This window comes from Phyllostomus hastatus, unplaced genomic scaffold, assembly GCF_019186645.2.
Source record: "Phyllostomus hastatus isolate PE091 unplaced genomic scaffold, TTU_PhHast_1.1 phas_scaffold_501, whole genome shotgun sequence".
Taxonomy (NCBI): domain Eukaryota; kingdom Metazoa; phylum Chordata; class Mammalia; order Chiroptera; family Phyllostomidae; genus Phyllostomus; species Phyllostomus hastatus.
Window position 1 is genome coordinate 69,099,107 of NW_025334033.1, and position 19,076 is coordinate 69,118,182.

General features: G+C 57.5%; 1 protein-coding gene across 3 annotated transcripts in view; it reads left to right on the forward strand.

The window, feature by feature from the left end:
- The window catches only part of EML1 (EMAP like 1), a 133,984-nt gene extending 122,754 nt beyond the window's left edge, over nt 1-11,230 (forward strand). For all 3 annotated transcript variants that reach the window (XM_045822948.1, XM_045822947.1, XM_045822949.1), the window contains 7 exons: nt 690-757; nt 2,262-2,350; nt 6,316-6,413; nt 6,524-6,611; nt 7,907-8,002; nt 9,113-9,243; nt 9,773-11,230. In XM_045822948.1, coding sequence (XP_045678904.1) covers nt 690-757; nt 2,262-2,350; nt 6,316-6,413; nt 6,524-6,611; nt 7,907-8,002; nt 9,113-9,243; nt 9,773-9,898 — 696 coding nt within the window. In that variant the 3' untranslated portion in view covers nt 9,899-11,230. The remainder of the gene's footprint in view (nt 1-689; nt 758-2,261; nt 2,351-6,315; nt 6,414-6,523; nt 6,612-7,906; nt 8,003-9,112; nt 9,244-9,772) is intronic.
- Nucleotides 11,231-19,076: the final 7,846 nt, after the last annotated feature.

A 19,076-nucleotide genomic window follows, 5' to 3' on the forward strand; every position in this document is an offset into this window, starting at 1 on the left:
CACACTGTCCCGTCCCCCGCCCCGTGCTTTCTGCACGGCCAGCCCGCCTGCCGTTTCGCAGCTGGGCCGCAGCTGGGCCGAGTCCGCCTCTTTGACCATGTTGTTGTCCCATTAGCACCTGATCCCCAAGTCCCGGTGTGTCCACTTCCACCGTCACCCGTGATGGCTCTTCCTGGACGGGCCTGGTCTGCCTTCCCACTCCAGGGACCCACAGCCTGTTCCCACCTCTTCCACCGACCACGCTCCATCTCATATCAGGCAGCACCGAACACGCGTGTGGGCCACGAGGCCGAACCCTGGAACATGTCTTCCTCCTCTCAGACCCGCCTGGGGCTGCGGGGCGTCTGCACCCACCCGGAGTCCACCTGCTGGACGGGGGTGGCGGTCACGTGGCCGGGCAGAGTGCACATGCACCATTCAGCCTGGGGGGCCACTGTGCGGCTCCGAGACCCAGCGGAAGAGCACCCCTTCTTGGTCCCAATGGTCCGGCTGCTGCAGCTGCAACAGGATGAAAGTCAGAAACAGAAAAATTGAGCCTGGTCCAGGCAGGGAAACATGTTTCTCTCTGGAGAGAGAAGAGCTTTTTAAATGGGGCCACACGGCCCTGCGGGACGCGGGCTGGGCTGTGTGTTTTTATGCGGTAGTGCTGTGCCTGGCCATCAATTTACACTTCCTTTAAAATATTTTAGGATCCAGCTCAGTCTTCTGGTTTTCATCCTTCAGGGTCTGTGGTTGCAGTCGGGACACTGACCGGGAGGTAAGTCCAAGCAGCGTGGCCCGCAGGTCACGGAAAGAGGCGTGTTGTCTGTGTCTCCGGGGCAGGCGCGCAGCAGCTCTGGCTGCGTCTGCAGCGTCCGATGGCTGCCCGGCAGTTAGGTCAGACTCGAGGAAACTGAGACGGGGTCCTCCCCATGTCGGGCCCGGGGGATCCGAGGAGAGTCAGGGCCTGCTCCCCGGGAGGAGTGCCCACAGAGTGCACCCACAGGCATGTGCCCACACAGGCACGTGTGTGCTCACACATGTGCACACATGCACACACTTGTGTCCAGTTTCCTGGCATGTGTGGTGCCTGCAGCCCTCCTCTGCAGGTGATGGGAGGAGCCCCGACTTCAGAACCAGGCAGGAGAGCATTTCCAAGCCCTGAGAATGTTAAAATGCTTGTTCTTGCTGCCCTTTCAAAATTTTAGCAACTGCCCGGGCCCCGCGCCTCCTACTTAGATTCAGCGAACGCTTCCTGACCCGGCGCCCCGGCAGGCCAGGCGGCGGGTCCGTGCTGGAATTCCAGCTCTCCACCTGGCGGCCGTGCGTCTGTGAGCCAGTCGCATAACCTCTCTGCATTTGCTGCTTTTTATAAATCGTGGGCGTACGAGCTGCCTCGCCGCTGGGCGCTGGTGATGGAGGGGACCAGGTGCAGAGAGCGCCGGCCGGGGCGTCCGGCAGGCAAGCGCAGGGGTGCTCGTCGTCGCGGTTCTGTAAGTTCCTGCTGTTTGTCGTAGGATGGGCACCCCCATGGCTTAATTCAGACCCTTCTGGTGACCTCCTCCTGCCCTTCCTCTCTGGAAAGCAGGGCACCTCGAGTCTGTTGTCGTGACTGCAGAGCGTGCGTAAAGAAGGGGCAGCCATTTCTGAGTCACCGGCAGCAGGACCGTAAGGGCTGGGCACCTCGTACCTGAGGGGTTTCTTCGTGAAACTGTGTGCAGCGCAGGGCCACACACTCACCCTCCCTGCACCTGTTGTGACGTGACAGGTCTGACACGCGGCCTGCAGGGCGGTTCTGGCTCCTGCCCCCTGTCTTCTGCCGGAGGGAACTGAGCTCAGAGAGGCGAACTTGCCCTCTGCTCGCTCGTCTTGCGCTCTCTCCATCGTTTCTCTCCCCCGGCCGGCCGGTGGCGCACCGGCGTTCACGGAGGTCAGACACGGCACAGCTGGGAACCGCACCGCCGCTGAGGTGGTTCCGGCCCCGCCTCCTGGCCCAGTCCTGCCTCACCTGTGCAGGTGGGCCCGCGGCTGCTGCTGCTGCCTGCAGCCGGTAACCGGATCATTCCGAGTAGTCGCCAACGTGCGGTTCCTTTTCAGGAAATGCTCACACGCAGGAAATGTTCTTTAAACCAAAGCTGGGAACAAGCTTTCTTGTTAAGTAAACGCAGAGTATTTATTAAGCCCTCAGGTTAATAGTTTTTAATAGCCTTGCGGGTGCGGGAGTAGTCCGACGGCACCCCCCACTAAGCAGCTTTTTGCACTTTGTCTCACGTTTGCAACAGGTGGTTTGTGTTCGACACGGAGACGAGGGACTTGGTCACGGTGCACACGGACGGGAACGAGCAGCTGTCCGTCATGCGGTACTCGCCAGGTCAGGGCGCGCGGCGCGGCCCCAGCAGGCTCACGGCAGTCCTTGCGGGGGTCTTCGCGGAAGCAATGTCACGAGCCGCCCCGGAAGGAAATCTGAACGCACATCACTGGCATTTAGGGTTCTCTCTCCCTCGTGGGTCACTACGCTTGCATGTTTTCTTAACCCTCGGTTACAGAAGATCTCACACAGCAGAACAGGACAGGAGAGCGTGGCAAAGCCCTCGCATTCACCCCGAGCTGCGGTGGTCGCCGACCCCTGGCCTGGCCTGTCCACCTGCGACCCCACCCACGGCCCCTCCGTGCTATTTTGAAGCGATTCGTAGACATCTGCTCTGTCAGTATGGCTGTCTGAGCCTCAGAAAGAGGAGACTCTTGTCCAGCGGCTTTGTGCTGAAGTGCGACTCGCGCACAGTAATCTGCCCACTGTGTGTGCGTGCACGACCATTGGTCCTCGGCACACCGACAGGGCTGCGCGGCCTTCGCCCCAGTCCGACGTCAGCACCTTTTCAGCACCCCAGAAAGTGCCCTCCCTGCTCAGCACAGCCTCCACCTGCACCCCCGGCCCCGGGCACGCCCTGAGCCGCTCTGGACATTTCGTGTCAGTGGAGCCGTACGGCACGTGGCCTGTGACATCTGTCCGGCTCCTTGTCCTTAGAATGATGTGTTTGAGATTAATTCGGGTTACTGTGCACGTATCAGTAGGCGGTTCCTTCTTTATGTGTTGGGGCGGCACTGCTTGGTAGAATGATACAGGTTTTAGGTGCGCGGTTCCGTGGCACATCCTCTGCACGCTGTGCTGGGTGTCCCCACCCCAGGTCAGGTCTCCGCCCCCCGTTCATACCCCGTCCCCCCGTTCACACCCCCGTGCATTCCTGTGTAGCTCCCGGACAGCAGCCCCTTCCCCTGGGCGGGCCGCTCGAACTTGGCCCGTCCTTCAGTTGACCGGCACTCGTCGGCCTCTGTGCCGTGGCTACTGTCAGTGGCGCTGCTGTGAACAGCCACTGTGTGAGCCCTTCACAGACGTTTGCTTTCACTTATCTTGGGGAGTTGCTAGGCGTGGCGGGTGTGGAATCGGCAGATCGTATGGTACGTTTACGTTCGCATCTTGTGAGAAGGCGCACCTGCTTTCCAGCGCGGCTGTGCCACCTCACGTTCCCACCAGCAACGTGTTTGGTGCCAGCTTCCCCACGCTCTCGCCAGCACCTGCCGCCATCTGCCTTTGGGATCAGCGCCCCCCAGTGGGAGTGTCGGGCACCGCGCCGGGTTCGAGTTACGTCTCTATCGAGACTGCCGGAGATGTTGACCCTCTTTCCACGTGTCTGCATCTTCTTGGATGAAGTAACACATCCAAATGTTTTGCCCGTTTTTAATTGGGTTTTACTACTGAGTTGTGAGTTGTACATTTTCTCTCAGTGTATGACTTGTCTTTTCCTGTCCTGTAACGCTTTTTTAAAGATTTTATCTATTCATTCAAGAGAGAGGAGAAGGGAGGGAGGAAAAGAGGGAGAGAAACATCCATGTGTGGTTGCCTGTCACCCGCCTCCACTGGGGACCTGGCCCGAGACCCAGGCACGTGCCCTGACTGGGAATCGAACCAGCTACCATTCAGTTCACAGGCTGGTGCTCAAGCCACTGAGCCACACCAGCCAGGGTCTTGTTGTTTTCTGAATGGGCTCTTTTGGAGCAGAAGCCCTAATTTTGAGGAAGTCTGGCTTATCAGGGTTTTTTTTTTTTTATGGATCCTGCTTATGGTGCCATAGTCAAGGTCATAAGGAGGTTCTCCTGTGCTTTCTTTTAGAATAGCTGTTGTGTTGGCCGTTGTGTGTTGGCAGGTCTGTGATCCGTTTTGAGTTAATGCTTGTGGATGGTGAGAGGTGCGAGTCCAGGTGTATTTATTCTGCATATTGATACCCAGTGGTCCCAGCAGCCTTTGTTGAAAATACAATTCTTTTCCTGTTGGACTATCTCGACACTTTTGTCAAAAATCTATTAGTAAAAAAATCTAACAGTAAATATAAAGGTTTATTTCAAGAATCTCAGTTCTCTCTCATTCATCTATATATTTATCCACATACCAAGACCACACAGTTTTGATTACTGCAATTTTAAAGTTTTGAAATTGAATAGTGTAATTACTCCAACTTTGTTGTTGTTGTTTTTTCTCAAAATTGCTTTAGCTATTTTAGGTCCTTATCATGTTTATGTAAATTTTAGAATCAGCTCGTCAAGTTCTGATTTTAAAAACCTACCAAGATTGTAATATGTTGAACGCATAGGTCAGTATGGGGAGAGTGGCCGTCTTTACAAGACTGAGTCTTGTCCTGCTTGAACATAGAGCATCCCTCCGCTTACTTAGATCTTTAATTTTATCAGCAACGTTTTACAGTGTTCAGGGCCCGAGTCTCACACTTCTGTAGTTAACCTTTTTCCTGGGTTGCTTTTTAGGCCATTGTGAATGAAGTTTTTATAAATTTTGTCTTCAGAATGGTAGTTGCTAGCATAGAAAAATAAATTTTATTTTTTTCGCACATAGATCTTATATCTGTGACCTTTCTAAACTCTTTTATTCGCTTTAGTGGGTTTTTTGTGCGTAAACTTCTTGGGATTTTCTTCATGGGGAGCGCGTCCTCTGCAAATACAGACGGTTTCTCTCTTCCTCATGAACCCGGACGCCTTCATTTCTCCCTCCCTGCGCCGTGTGCTGGGCCCCCCAGTGTGGTGAGGGATGGGGGGGCACAGCGGGCCCCTGCCTCACCCCCGTCCCAGAGGGAACACAGCCGTTCACCGCTCAGTGTGACGTCAGGAGCTCTTGATCACGGTGAGGCCGGGCCCTCCTGCTCCTCACTCGTTTCGTTTGTACGGTGAATGGGTGTTAGAATGTGTCAGATGCTTTTCTCTGTGCCTGTTGAGAGGATCATGTGGTTTTTGTCCTTTATTTTATTCACAGGTGCCTTACATCAGTTTTCAGAGGTTAAGCCATCTTCGCGCTCCTGGTGTAAACCTCATGTGGTCACGTCTGGTCCTTCTTACCTGTTGCCGGATTCTGTCTGTGAACATTCTCTTAAGGGTTCTGCGTCCGTGTCCCTGAGGGACATCGGTCTGCAGTTGCCCTGTGACGGTTTGGTCTGGCCTGGTTATGAGACGGCTGTTGGCCTGCAGAGGACACTGGAAAGTGCCCCTTTCTGTTCACTTTCTGGACGCGTTTGTGAAGGGCTGGGGTCATTTCTTTATGAGATGTTTGGTAGAGGCCGTGTGAGTTCAGTGGCCAGCATGGCTCTTCTTCGTGGGAAGGTCTTTAGTTACTAATTCAGTTCCTTTGCTTGTTATAGGACTGGTCGAAGTTTTGATTTCTGCTTAAGTCAGGTTTGGTAATTTTCCCATTGCACCTAAGTTGTCTAATTTACTGGCATAAAATTTTTCCTAATATGTATTTACAATCCTTTTAATTTTTCTGAGTTTGGTAGTGAAGTCGCCTCCTTTATTCTTGATTCTGACAATTTGTGTCTTATCTCTTTCTTAGTCAGTCTAGTTAAGGATGTGTCTATCTGGTTGATCTTTCCATACAATCAGGCGGGGGTGCGGGGGCAGCGTGCCCCGAGTTGGGGCAGGCAGGGCCTTGCAGGCAGGCAGGGGCCGCATGGGGGGCCTGAGAGACCCTAGGACACAACGAGGAGAGACGTGGCCACAGCCTGCAGGGGCCTCGTGGGCCCCACTCAGGACCTGAGTCTCCAGCCCTTCACGGCGGGGATGGCCAGGGGAGGGTTTTACAAGGGCAAGAGTCTGGTCAGGTGTGACTTTCAAAACATAGACGTGTTTACGGGAGTCATTCAGAGCCGATTTTCTCTTTGAAATCGTTCATCAATGTGGCTAGTTTTCCTAAGTCTCTGATGGCACCTGGCGTTGCCCCTTTTGCTTGATCTCATGTGTATTTTCTCAGTGGAAACGCAGTGTGTCCTGCCTTTGTAGATGGGAACTTCCTGGCCATAGGCTCCCACGACAACTGCATCTACATCTACGGAGTCAGCGACAACGGGAGGAAGTACACGCGCGTGGGCAAGTGCTCGGTAAGCCGCCCGCCTCTCGCGGACGCGGCTGCAGGCGGCCGCCGACGCCCGCGCACTGAGGGCCGGGACGCACACGGCGAGGAAACTCAGACGCTGCGCTTCTCCCCCAGGGTCACTCCAGCTTCATCACCCACCTGGACTGGTCTGTGAACTCGCAGTTCCTCGTGTCAAATTCCGGGGACTACGAAATCCTTTACTGTGAGTAGCACCCAGGAGCGCTGTACTCTGAGAGCAGGCGGGGCCTCCCGCAGAAACCCACGTCCCGTACGCCCCGGGGCTAGGCCCCGCCCTCCGTGACACAGCCCTCGGCTGGACGGCCTCTCACGTCCCTCCCGCCATGAGGCGCGTGGACACCCGGCCGACCTGCGCCCCAGACGGGCCCCAGGGAGGTGGAGGCCGCGCCCTGCAGAGAGAGGCTACAGGGGGGCAGCTGTGGCAGCAGACAGCGGGGTCAGAGCCGTCACAGCGCGAGGGGACCTGCGGCGATGTCGTTCCCATCGGGCAGACCTGGAAGTCTCCCCCACCTGGTGTGAGGCAGCCAGCCCCCTGGGACCTGTCCTTCTCTCCCAACCCCTGTAGCGAGTGACCTTGCCCAGCAACGGTGAGGACAGTAATGGCTGGCACGTACAGTGTGCATGAGATGTGCCACGCTCTGCTTCGGCGAGCACGCACCAGGCAGCTGCCTGGGCCCAGCACCAGCCCAGCCCCGGGGTCGCGGGGCACGAGGGGGCCCGGCTGCGCTGCCAGGGGCGTGAAGCGCGGGGTGCCCTCACTGCGCCTCCTCGATGAGCCGCAGTGCTTTCAGGCTCATCCCAGTCTGTGGTCAAGGACATCGGGGCCCAGACTCGAAGCTGCAGGCATTTAGGGCCGGTGGGTAGGGGGTTGCCCACCCATTGAAGAGCCCAGGAAAGGCAGGGCAGCAGGCGGTGGAGGGAACGGGGCAGTCCCTGTGCCCTGACCATGGCTCTCCCCGCCCTCCCCGCCGCCCAGCCCGACGAGGGCAGAAGCAGAGGGAAGGCTCTCCGGCCTGGCCCTGGGTCTGGACCGACTCAGGCAGCCTCTCACTTCCCCAGGGAGGGGGGCTCACTTGGGGAGCAAACACATCACCTGGGAGGCGAGGACTTGGTCTGACTGGTTCCCACAAGCTGGGCGTTAAGGGGGTTGTAGAGGGGGTGTCCTCGCACATGCAAGTGTGGGGAAGGGGGCCTGAGCGGTGTTGGGGGTCTCCGGGGGGACAGCGAGCAGGTGGAGGCCGAGGAACCAGAGATGGTCGAAGAAAAGAGAAGCCGGATGGCAGGGGGTGGGGGGCAGAACAGACGCAGACAGGAAGAAGGGGGGAGAGTGGCCCTCCCCGGCCCCAGGCTGGGCTCAGTGCCAGCTGCGAGCTCGGTCCCCCGTCCCTCTCATGGGGGCTCCGTGGCAGGGGAGGCCCTGGGACGGGGTGGGGGGGGCCTCTGCTCAGGTGTCAGCAGACCCGCGTGTGCCTTCCCCAGGGGTTCCCTCTGCCTGCAAGCAAGTCGTCAGCGTGGAGGCCACGAGAGACATTGAGTGGGCCACGTACACCTGCACTTTGGGATTCCACGTCTTTGGTGAGTGTCTGCCGCGCGCCCAGGGCTCACCGCAGGGCGTGTCTCCTTTCGGAGTATCTGCCCGGCGGCTGGGGAGCCCCGTGGCCCCCGGCTCATCAGAGTGCTGTGCTGTGCTGTGCTGTGCTGTGTGTGCTGCTGCGTGGGGCCCCCAGGACACACTCCCACAGCGCCAGGGGGCGGGCGAGCGGGGCCAGGCCCCGGGCGTGAACCCTCTTCTCTTGTGTGAAATGGGTCCTGGGGCGATTCTCTAGAATCTTCTCCCATGAGGTTGTACCAGACTTCCTAGAGAGACGGCACTCGGTCAACACACATACCCTTTGTTCGAGTCATCACTGCGTCTTTCGGGTCCTTAAACTGAGACTTTCACTTCTTTCCAAGTTCCAATTAGGATAGGAATATGCTCATAAATGATCTAAAATAAATTACTACGATGTGGTAGCGGGGAAAAGCAATATTTGTCATCTCTGTAAGACCTTAGGTCACCAGTTTGATCAGAATTTCACAAATCTCCTCAGAGCTGGCATTTATCATCTGCTGGTACTAAACGCTAGGATCCCCAGGTTTACTCTGGAGCTTCTGGAGAAACTGATGCGCATGCCGGACCCAGCGCTGCTGGGACCGAGAAGGATTCCTGGCACAATGGCTGGGAGACGCCGCCCCCGGAGCCGGCCTCAGGCCCGCTGGGCACAGGGCTCTGGAGCAGAGCTGCGGCCCCGCCCAGCCCACGGCCGACGGCCCCTACACCTGCCAGTCTCACAAAGCGAGCGGCAGCCACCAAGAGCTGACACCAAGAAAGGCCTGGAAGGCACGCTTAGACGCAGGGTTAAAAAGCTCTTTGGAGAGACTCTCACATGTAAAGAGTTTCCCAGAAAAGAAAAAAAAACTAGGAAACTGCATGCTGTAGGACTAGTCCGCTTCCCATCAGACGCCTCAGGAGCAGGGAGGGGTCGGGAGCGACCTGGAGCACGCTCTGGGCCCCGGTCTCCCCACCTGGGACTGAGGCGGCTTCATGTCGGCTGGAGTTCGGGGGGGGCGGTCCCCAGGCTTGGGGCGCAGTGGGGCGCAGCGTTCCCCGGGTTCCCAGGGCTCCGTCTGTGCTCTCGGTTCCAGGGGTGTGGCCCGAAGGCTCGGACGGAACCGACATCAACGCCGTCTGTCGGGCCCGCGAGGAGAAAGTCCTGTCCACGGGCGACGACTTCGGCAAAGTGCACCTCTTCTCCTACCCCTGCTCGCAGTTCCGGGTAAGGGCCCGCCTCGGGGGTCGCGCCCCTCTCTCGGGGGTGCGTTTCCGGCCTCACCGGGCCGTCTGGGAACTCAGTACAAGGCCCGTCAGTGGATGCCTCCAGTCCCGGGTGCAGACGCGACCCTAGAGCACTACAGGGGCTCCCCCCACACCTCCCCCAGGAAACCCCGACCCTCTGAAGTCCTGAGGCCTGGCTGTCCTCCCTCTGTGGCTTCCCCCAGGCCCCCACCCCTCTCCCCTCCGATCCAGCCCCCCTGCCCCTGCGCTGAGCCAGCAGCACCAGTGCCTGGCACGCCCCTCCTGGTCCTTCCCTGTCCTGACTCTCCGCCCCTGGCATCTCTGGGACTGAGCGTAGGCACCCAGGGTGGTCACTTGGCCATGCCCGTCCCTGACCGGAGTGTGCACAGAGCACTGCAGCCGGGGGGGTTGGGGGGGAAGGGCAGAGGGTGCAGGACGCTGCGGAGCTCCAGCCTCTCCAGCCCTCGGCCGTGCGCTGGGCGCTGAGCCCCCTCGGTGTCCGCTCCCAGGCTCCCAGCCACGTGTACAGCGGCCACAGCAGCCATGTCACCAACGTCGAGTTCCTCTGCGACGACAGCCACCTCATCTCCACGGGCGGCAAGGACACGAGCATCATGCAGTGGCGGGTCGTGTAGCGCCGGCGCGGCCAAGGGAGCGGAGCGGCCCGGGGGCACCGGCTCGGGCACTCGGTCACTGTGATTTCTGTTTCGCCTGCAAAGTTCTCACAAACCTCAGGAAACCACGCCCTGCGCCGGTTACCTTAGCCTAGCGGGTCGGTGAGCGCCACGTGGGGTCGGCCGTTCAGGTCTCTCACTTGCACCGCGGATAAAACACAGTTAATGCAAGAAACCGCCAGGGTTTACGTGACGGCGACGTCAGCAGATTGGGATGTGCTCCGTCACCTTTCTACGGACTCCGGGAGCTCGGCCACAGAATGCCTTTCCAAACGCTGTACGTGGGCTCGCCTCTCTCGCTGTCCGGCTTGCTAAGCCGAGTGTGTGTGACGCGAACGAGCGAGGTACTGAGTCACGGTCCCTGCGGGTCGCTGGCACGGAGGGGTGACCTGAGCGTGCGAGCGGCAGCTGTGACTTCACCTGGTGACGCCGGTGAGGCAGCACGAGCTCCCCCTCCCGGGGGCCCGCGGGCCGGGGGCGGGGCTGACGTCTCCGCAGGGGCAGGGGCACGGCCGCCGTGCACCCTCCTGGACGGCGCCCCCGCGGGTCCCCATTCGCGCCCCTGAACGGAGACACTTGGCTGCCTTCCTCTGTATATTCATTGGCATGATACGGTATTGTACTTGTATAGGGTTTTAGCGATTCATAATAAATATGTAAGGCTAGGCTTTACTATTTTATGCTTATGGACAATTGTACATTTGTACTTTAAGACCAGCTAGACCAAGTCGAAAAGATACCACACACCTGCAGTGGGAGGAGCCCCGGGGGCACCACGCCGGGTGCTCCGGGCGCCCCGGGCGCCCCGGGCCCCGCCGTCTGTGCCCCGGGGGCTCACCCCGCCGCCCGGGGGGGCGCGTTCCGTTCCGAGGCGTGAGCGCGGGTGGCGTCCGTCTGTCCAGAAGGCCTTACGCATCTTGATGTGTGACGGACTGAAATGTATTGTTTACATTGGGGAATGTATCGCAGATTTTAAAATAGAAGAGTAATAGACTTAAAAACAGACGTTCAGATTTTTACTTGTTCCGGGCAAGTCAGGGAACCGAACTGGCTGAGCGGGCCAGCCCCGGTTGCTCAGGCGGCCGATTCCGCGCGGCGCTGGGACGCATTCTGGGGACACCTGCGGCCGCTGTGGGGGCGGGGCAGCGGTAAACAATGTGTATTAAAGGCGACTCTGTTTGTACGTATCCTTATCAAATATATTCTGTAATGAAATAAAACCTGAAAGGCGGATTTCGTATGGACCTATAATCATGAAAGTATATAAATTAAAATATTTGAAATTAGATTTGATTCACGCTATATTCTGTCTCATATACAGACTTTTTTTCTTCCCCTGGGGACTGTAATTTGCCTGTGGTGTGTACATATGCATCAGATTTGCAAAACAGTCATTTTAAAATTAATAACCAAGGGAATAACCAGATCAAGGAAGGGAAAGGGACCCACTACTAACTTAATAAGATCTCCTTTTATTTCTGCATACTCACACTAGTGTTCAAGTTCAGTGATGGGAAAAGGGTGTTACGGAAGCTAGTGTTGCTCTCTTCCTACTTGTCTCCGTTTCAACAGCTTCTTCCAGCCGGAAGAACCCAGCCGCCCAGGATCAGCTTTGCGGGGGTGAATCGGAGGCCTCCCGCCCCCTCCCTGTGGGTCTGTGGCATCAGGTGACGGAACGGTGGTTTCCGGAAACTCAGGCCGGCACAGGCGAGGCTTCCCCCTGCCCTGGTGTGTTCGCCGCTCCTGTCTCCTTCCCCGGCTGCGGTGACTCTGGAGCCCCGGCGGCAGCCGGCAGCCAGCAGCAGAGGCCGGAAAGGACCCCGCCTCTGGGTGGGGTGGGGTGGGGTGGGGCGGGGCGGGGCGGGGGGCCTGGAGTCCAGGAGCGTGGCCAAGCAGCTGTGGCTGCCCTCCTTTCCAGGTGTCCCCGGTGCTCTGCCAGCCCCACCAGCCCCACCACCGGGCTGTTTATCGGAAGGCCTTGCTGAGGGGGGGCGGGGCTCCAGGGGAGCTTGGGGGGTGACCAGGGAACCGATTCCACGGGCCACGCACAGACCTCGTGTTTGAGCCTTGAGCAGGTGTGAGCAGAGCCGTGTTTGAGCATGGATCTCCTCCGAGTCTGTGAGCACGCGGGGTTTCCAAGGCCGTCTGACCGCGCGGCCTCCCGTCATCCCTGGGGCGTCTCTGCAAGGCAGAGTCTCTGGGGACACGCACTGGGGTGGGGGGGCATGCTTTTATTGAGCCCCCTCTTTCTGTAGATGCAGACACTAGAACCCCCTGGAGAGCAGGGGTTTCCCCAAGGTCACTGTGACCTTGGCAGGGACAGCCTCTGGCCACCCTAGTTTCCTTTTATAAAATAAAGTTTACTGGACTTGTCCATGAAAACGCTAATGCAGGACGCATCACGGCGAGTTCAGAAGGAAGTCCCGCCCCGCCCACCCAGAAATGGCACCGTTTCCTCCCAGGGCCCCGTTTTCTGCGAGTTCAGTTCTGGGCGTATCTGTGCTTGGCATATGGCACATACCACACTTTGTATTGCTTTTCTCGTATCGCTTGTAAGCACTCCTCCGTGTCGTCACAACCTCGTTGTAAAGAACCCCTGTTGGCGGCACACCACGCGGCCGTGACAAACACCATCACTCCTCCCCAGTCCCCTCACGGCGGCGACGGTGACAAGAAAGCACCGTGAAGCCCACCCTGCAGGGACATTTGTCCTCACTGGGGCTCCACCAAGCCTCCTGCCACCAGCATTTAAGCAGGTTCCACTCTTTCCTGTTAAAAAAAAACAACCTCCCCAGTCTGCTGCTTCCCGCTCTGTGCCCTGCAGGCCTCTCCTGGGCCCCTGCCCTTCCCGCCCCCACCCCCTCCCACCACTTCAGCCTTGGAAGGGAGGCCCAAGCCCCTCTCCTGACTCAGCTCCCTTAGCTGCACACCTGGATGTATGCCTGCCTCAGTCTCATGCTCCAAAGCAACAAGCCGCCGATAGTAGTAACTCGAATAGCAGCCCTGACCCCACACCTGGCACCACTGGTGCGAATGCCTGACACCTGGCGACTCCTTCAGTTCCCTCTACGACCCTAGGAGGTGGCTTCCGACCATGATGACCCTTAACTTGCCACGGGCCACACCGCAGGGAAGCCGGATGGGAACCCCTGGAGTCAGGTTCCAGGGTTCTCTTTAATCCCTGCACCCGGGCAGCTGTCCAGCCTGTGTCCACGTCGCCTCCCCATCAATGCTGCCTCTGCCCTGGCCGGCTGTGGTCACTGCCGGCCGAGCTGCAGCCTCCTCGCTGGCAGTGGGGTGAGCTTCCTGAACACGTCCCTCTCCTGCTAAAAACCCTGGCGTGGCTCGGAGGGAACACCCCCTCGCATGGCACACGGGGCTCCTGCAGTGGCTCCTGCTCCTCCCACACGGTCTCTCCGCGTCCCCGGCTGAGCTGCCTGTCCCGACACCACAGCCCGCTCTCCGTCACCGCCCAGTCACCGCGCTCTCTGCCCTGGCACCGTCCCTCCCGTGTTTCCTTGCCAACGGCCCTCATGTTCGCAGCTCAGCCTAAAAGTCGTTTCCTCCTGAAAGCCTTCCCTAAGTGGCTGGTCTGGATGCTGGTCCCTGCTCATCGGACTTGCCCCATCACACTGAGTTGTACGTGTGGTGGAGCCTCCGGGACCACCAGCCGCCCCCCCCCCCCGCCGCCCCCGCCTCTAACACCCCGCACAGCGCCCGGTGCTGCCAGGTGGTCAGCACGACGAGGCAGGTGGACGCACCCGTGAATGAGCTGCGAGCAGCAGGGGAGCTTCTGGGCCTGCAGGAGGGTCCTCAACCTCCGCCCTCAAGCCTCAGTGTTTTCTGTTTGCCCACAGCACTGCCGAGGGCAGCTCTGGCCGCCGAGCTTTTCACGAAGTCAGCTTTGCCTGTTGGGGGCAGACACCCAGCGTGGAACGGACGGCTGACTTAGAGGGCGAGAAGGCCTTCCTGTGCCCTGATGCAAAAATGCATCCCAAAATTATGGTAGCAATTTGGGAGCCTTTTTCTTTTTTAGCAGATGAATCCTTTTTCCCTTTTTAAGTGTCTTCCTGGCGGAAGCTGCACACAGCTATTTTTACCCTGCGGCTGTAGCCTCGCGCTCCGAGGAGAGAGCCGGGGCGTGTGCGGGAACCGCACCGCCTACCCGGCCCGTCAGGCCCTGCGCGCCGGCCCAGTTCTAGGTCGCTTGGGCGCAGCAGGTTTAAATTATCTCCCAAATTCAGCAGCGGTTTTATAAAAGAATGAAAACACAGACACATTATTGCCTTCTTCAGATTTCTAACAGCCCGGAAAGTTGTCAAGGTAAAAAACCAATGAACTGCGGCAGGCGAACATTACCAAAAGCTCGGGGCTGAGACCACGTTGGGGGCCAGGGGCCTTCTGGCTCTGACTTCGTTTGAGCAGCAAACGCTGTCCCCGGATGAAACCATGCAGGAACATCGACTCCGGGGTGTGGCTGAGGATGCTACCGCTTTGGCTGAAGGAGTTGGATCCTGCGTTTGTTTCCCGGTCCCACCCACCCCATGCACCCCCAACACCCCTCCCCTCCCCGGCCACCTCCAGCTGCCAGAATTTACCATCTGGAATCTGACTCCAGAAAGCCCAGGCCCAGCAAGTGACAGAGCAGGGACACCTGCCGGGCTCCTCGCCTTGTGTCCAGGTGACTCTGTACCTGCTGCCTTGCCAGGAGCCCACTCTCTCGTTCCCTGCACGGTCATTCGATCACCATGCATGACGTTGGTCCACGCTGGCCCCGGAGCTGCCCGGCTTCCCCGAAGCTCACCATCCAGGTGGCCGCAGCTCTCAGCGTGGTTTTAGGCCACGATTTTCACCTGATGCGCCACAACAGTTTTTTTTTTTAAACACGCAACACCTGATTATTTAGTCAGGGGCACTGACCTCTTTTCCCTTGGGTTGTCCAAAAAAAAAAAAAAAAAAAAAAAAAGACAACAGCCTTCCAGTGTGAATATATCAAAATTATACCCTGACTAATCTCTTCAATTCATGGAAGATGTCTTTCCATTTATTTAGGTTTTAATTTCTTCCAGTGACATTTTGTAGTTTTCAGTGTAGGTCTTGCACTTCTTTTGTTAAACGTATTCTAAGTACCTTATTCTTTTTAAGGTTCCTGTAAGTGAGATTGTCCTGATTTCATTTTCAAATGTTCAAAGCAAGCGTATAGAAATAGGATTCATTTTTGTATATTGACTGTGCACCCTACAGCCTCCCTGAGGTTGCTTTATTCGTTTAAATAGTTCTTCAGTGGATTTCGCTGGCGTTCCCATACACAGGGTCATGTCATCTGCAAATGAGAGGGAGTTTCACTTCCTGCTCTCCCCGAGGAATGTCTGTGTGCCCAGTGGCCCCGACGGGGCCCTCCGGCAGGTACAGTGCTGGACGGCGGAGGGGAGAGTGGGTAGCCGCGTCTTGTTCCTCGTCTCGGGGGAAGACAGCCAGTCTTCTGACGCGTTCTTCTAACTTAAAAACTCTACTTGGTCCTCGCTGAGGGCTTCCCCTCCTTCATCCCTTTTGGAACTATATTACTGAGAAGTTTGGTCTCTCGAATCTGTTAGCATTACTTACCCTATTTTTCGGACTGTAAGACACCCCCGCCCCCACCCCCCCAATTTGGGAGGAATAATGGTTGTAGATGCTGCTGTTGAGTTCTGTTTACATTTACACTGGCGAAATAATGTGTTATCTATGTTATTAAGTATTTTACCCCATTTTTTGCTTCAAAATTTTTTTTCCTATTTCCCTCCTCTAAAACCTAAGTGCATCTTATGGCCCAAAAAATACGGTAAGTACCTCATTTTGTCAATGATAATTTCCAGTTCTTTCTTCTACTCTGCTTTGTGAAGGAAATTTTTTTCATTCTGTCTTCTAGGTCCCCCGGATCAAAACTAGGGTCTGCAGGCCCAACCCAGCCTGCCACTTATTTTTATAAACAATGTTTTACTGGAGCAGAGTCACGTCCACTCGTTTATGTATTGTCTACAGCGGCCCTTACGCCCTAAGGCCCAGCGGAGTAGCTATGACAGAGGCCAAGTGGCCTGCCAAAAGCCCAAGGTATTTCCTCCTTGGCCCTTTTGCAGAGGCGGGCCAGCCTAGTTCTGGGTTGGTGTCTTCTCTGTTTTTCACTGCCTCTGATTACATTTTACATTTATTTATTTTTTAAAACTTTTTCTTTTTTTAATATTTTATTCATTTATCTTTAGAGGGGAAGGGAAGGAGAGAGGGAGAGAAATATCCATATATGGTTGTCTCTCGTGTGTTCCCTGCTGGGACCTGGCCCGCAACCCAGGCACGTGCCCCGACTGGGGATCGAACCGCGATCCTTTGGTTCGCAGGCCCGCGCTCAATCCCACTGAGCCACACCAGCCAGGGCTTACATTTCACATTTAAAAAAACACTCTGTGCTCCTCCCCAAACGCTTCTTTGTTCTTGTGTTGCTTCTACACAGGACCCCGACTCCCTTACAGCCCTGTCTCGGCCCTTCCGGCAGCCGTGCCAAGTTCTGCTTCCTGGGAGAACACTGCAGGGGGCGGGGGGTCGCCGATCCCAGGTGTCAGACCTCCCAAGTCCCCTAAAGGGTCCGCTCACACATTCAGCGGCCCAGGCCTCCCATCCCCTTGTGGGAGCGTGTTCCCCGGGTCCCCACAATGGCCTGGCTGTCAGCAGGCAGGTGTGAGAGAGCCAACGGGGAGGAGTGACCCGGAAGTTCTTCCCTGGAGCGGCTGGCAGTTCAACCGTCCCACCCCCCCCACCCCACCCCCGTGCTGGGACCTGATGACTGAGGCTGGGGGTTCCAGGGAGGATGGGCTCTCCTGGGTTGGGGAGTGGGCCGTCCCTTCCCAAAGGGCTGGCCCCCGGGGAGAGGGCCTGGGCTCCCGTGGAGTCCGCAGCTCTGGGATCGCTGGCTAGGCTGGCCTGGGGGGTGCGCTTGGCTTCCTTTTCTTAACTCGGCTGAGTGGGAACACTCGGGCAGCCTGGGGCGGCAGGCCTTGGCTCCACGCTCCTCCAGGAGGGCGGGCGTGCCCCACCTGGGCACCCAGTCCTCCACCCCCTGCAGACAAGGGCACTCAGGAGTTGTTCTCTGCTGGGTGAGCACCCAAGGTCCCCTCCACGTCCGGCCAGGCCTCCCCATGATGGGTCCAGGTCTCCGAGTTACCCCACAGGAAGCCGGGGACGTCTCCAGTAGGCCCCTAACAGGCCCCTTTCCCAAGAGCCCTCCCCACTCCTGAGTCTTCAAATTGGGTGAACTATAATCTTAAAGAAAGTTGGTTTTCTGAGCCAAGGAGCCCACAGGGTGGAATCAAACGAAGAAGCTCTAGCTACGAACCATCCTCAGGTGTAAGGAAGGCAGAAGGGGCTGGGAGCAGTGTATAGTTCCTGCCACATAGACCCAGAATACAGGCAGGAGCTTCTGCTTCCCAAATGTAATGCCTGCGCACGCCAGGCTGGTCCCGCCCCCCGCAGGCCCGGCTTGGATGGGGGTGACCTGTCAGCAGCGTCTTTTCAATTCTGTGCTGCAGCTGGCAGAGGGGACACGGGAATACAACAAATTTCTGCCCTGGTGAAGTTCACAGTCTAGTGCTGGAGCCAGCAGTTAGGCAGCCCACCCCAGCAGGGTGTGATGAGCAGCCCTGTGGGGGGGTGCCCAGGGTCTGTCCCAGGGTCGGGGCTGAGGATAATTTGCCAGGCAGACTGAGGCAGCGGCCTGAGCCCATGTGTAGGTGCTCAATAGACACTGAATGAATGAATGCAAGTTATGTTGTGTTTCCAGAAAACAACAGTTGGTAATGACTGAATTGGTCAACGACGTGAGTGGGGTGAATGAGGATTTTCAAAAGCAGGGTGAGGGTCGCTGGTGGTCCCCGAGTCCCCGGAGACATCTGTTGTTGTCTCCACTTTAAAGAAGCAAGTCTTCGCTTCAGTTCTGGCGTGAATTGGTAATACAGCTTAAGCTGGTTAATACAAACCAGACGGGGTCTCATTGGCGAATCACCCAAAGCAACTGTGTTCCTTTTGCTTATTTGTGGTGAGTGAGGTTTGTTTTGGCAACACCAGGTGCTGGGGAAGGTCTGTGGGGCTGATTCCTCGGCGGTGACCCCAGGCAGAAACATGGAAGAAATGGGACGGGAGTGGGATGACTCGGGCGGTTCTAGGACTTCACGTCTGTAAAACCGGGGTCACCCAACTGTTCATCTCACTGGCCTCTGGGGGACCTGAGATCCACCTTCTGGACAAGGAGGGCGGACGAGATGCCCTTTGAGGACTTTCCCGCTCTCCAGTGCGTCTGCGGCTCGATGGCTGTCCCGGGCTCGCAGACAGCAGAAACCGCGGCCTCCTGCCTCCCCCACGAACGGGAGCCATGGTCCAGGAGTGGTCAGCATGGCCACGTGCCCTGTGCCCACGCGCATCACGTGCCACAGAGTCACTGACTTCAGTGAGCTGTCTTTCCCGATCCAAGAACCGGCGACCTCCGGAAACAAACCATGCGGGGGCCACATAGCTCCCAAGATGTTCATTTTCTTTTTCTCAGAAGAATGGAAAACACGAATTCGTTCATGTACTTTGAAGGAAGAACACCTTTGTTCAGTAAGTGGGAAACATGCTAAACAGACCGAGGTTTCAAGAGATGCACAGCCGAGGAAAAGGGGAAGGAGATGGGAGAGAGGGTGCTGGGAAAGGGCGGAGAGGTGGCTGCCCTTCAGGAGCTTACCTCACGCTGATCCCCGGCAGTGCCTGCGAGACAGATTTAGGAGCCCCATCTGTCCAATGAGGATGGAGACTCGGGGCGGCCTGCGCCAGCTGGGTTAGACTGCGGAGCTCTGCCTTCCCAGCATCCTTGGCTGCTAGACAGAGACCAGCACCCATTCATGGGAAAGGGGGCTCAGCTTCGGGCGCAGTGGCCCCCGCCTGTCCTCCCTGGCCCTTCCTGCTGCTCCTGATGCTCTGAGGAACACACATCAGACGCGAGAAAGGACCTCTCCGGGAGCCCACACGGCTAATTTCATGAATTCACCCAGGGGTGCTGGGCCGGTCACTTGCCCTTTCTCAGTGTTCTGTGCCCCTGACCCTGCACCGAGAAAAGGACTCGCAGGTCCCTTCCAGC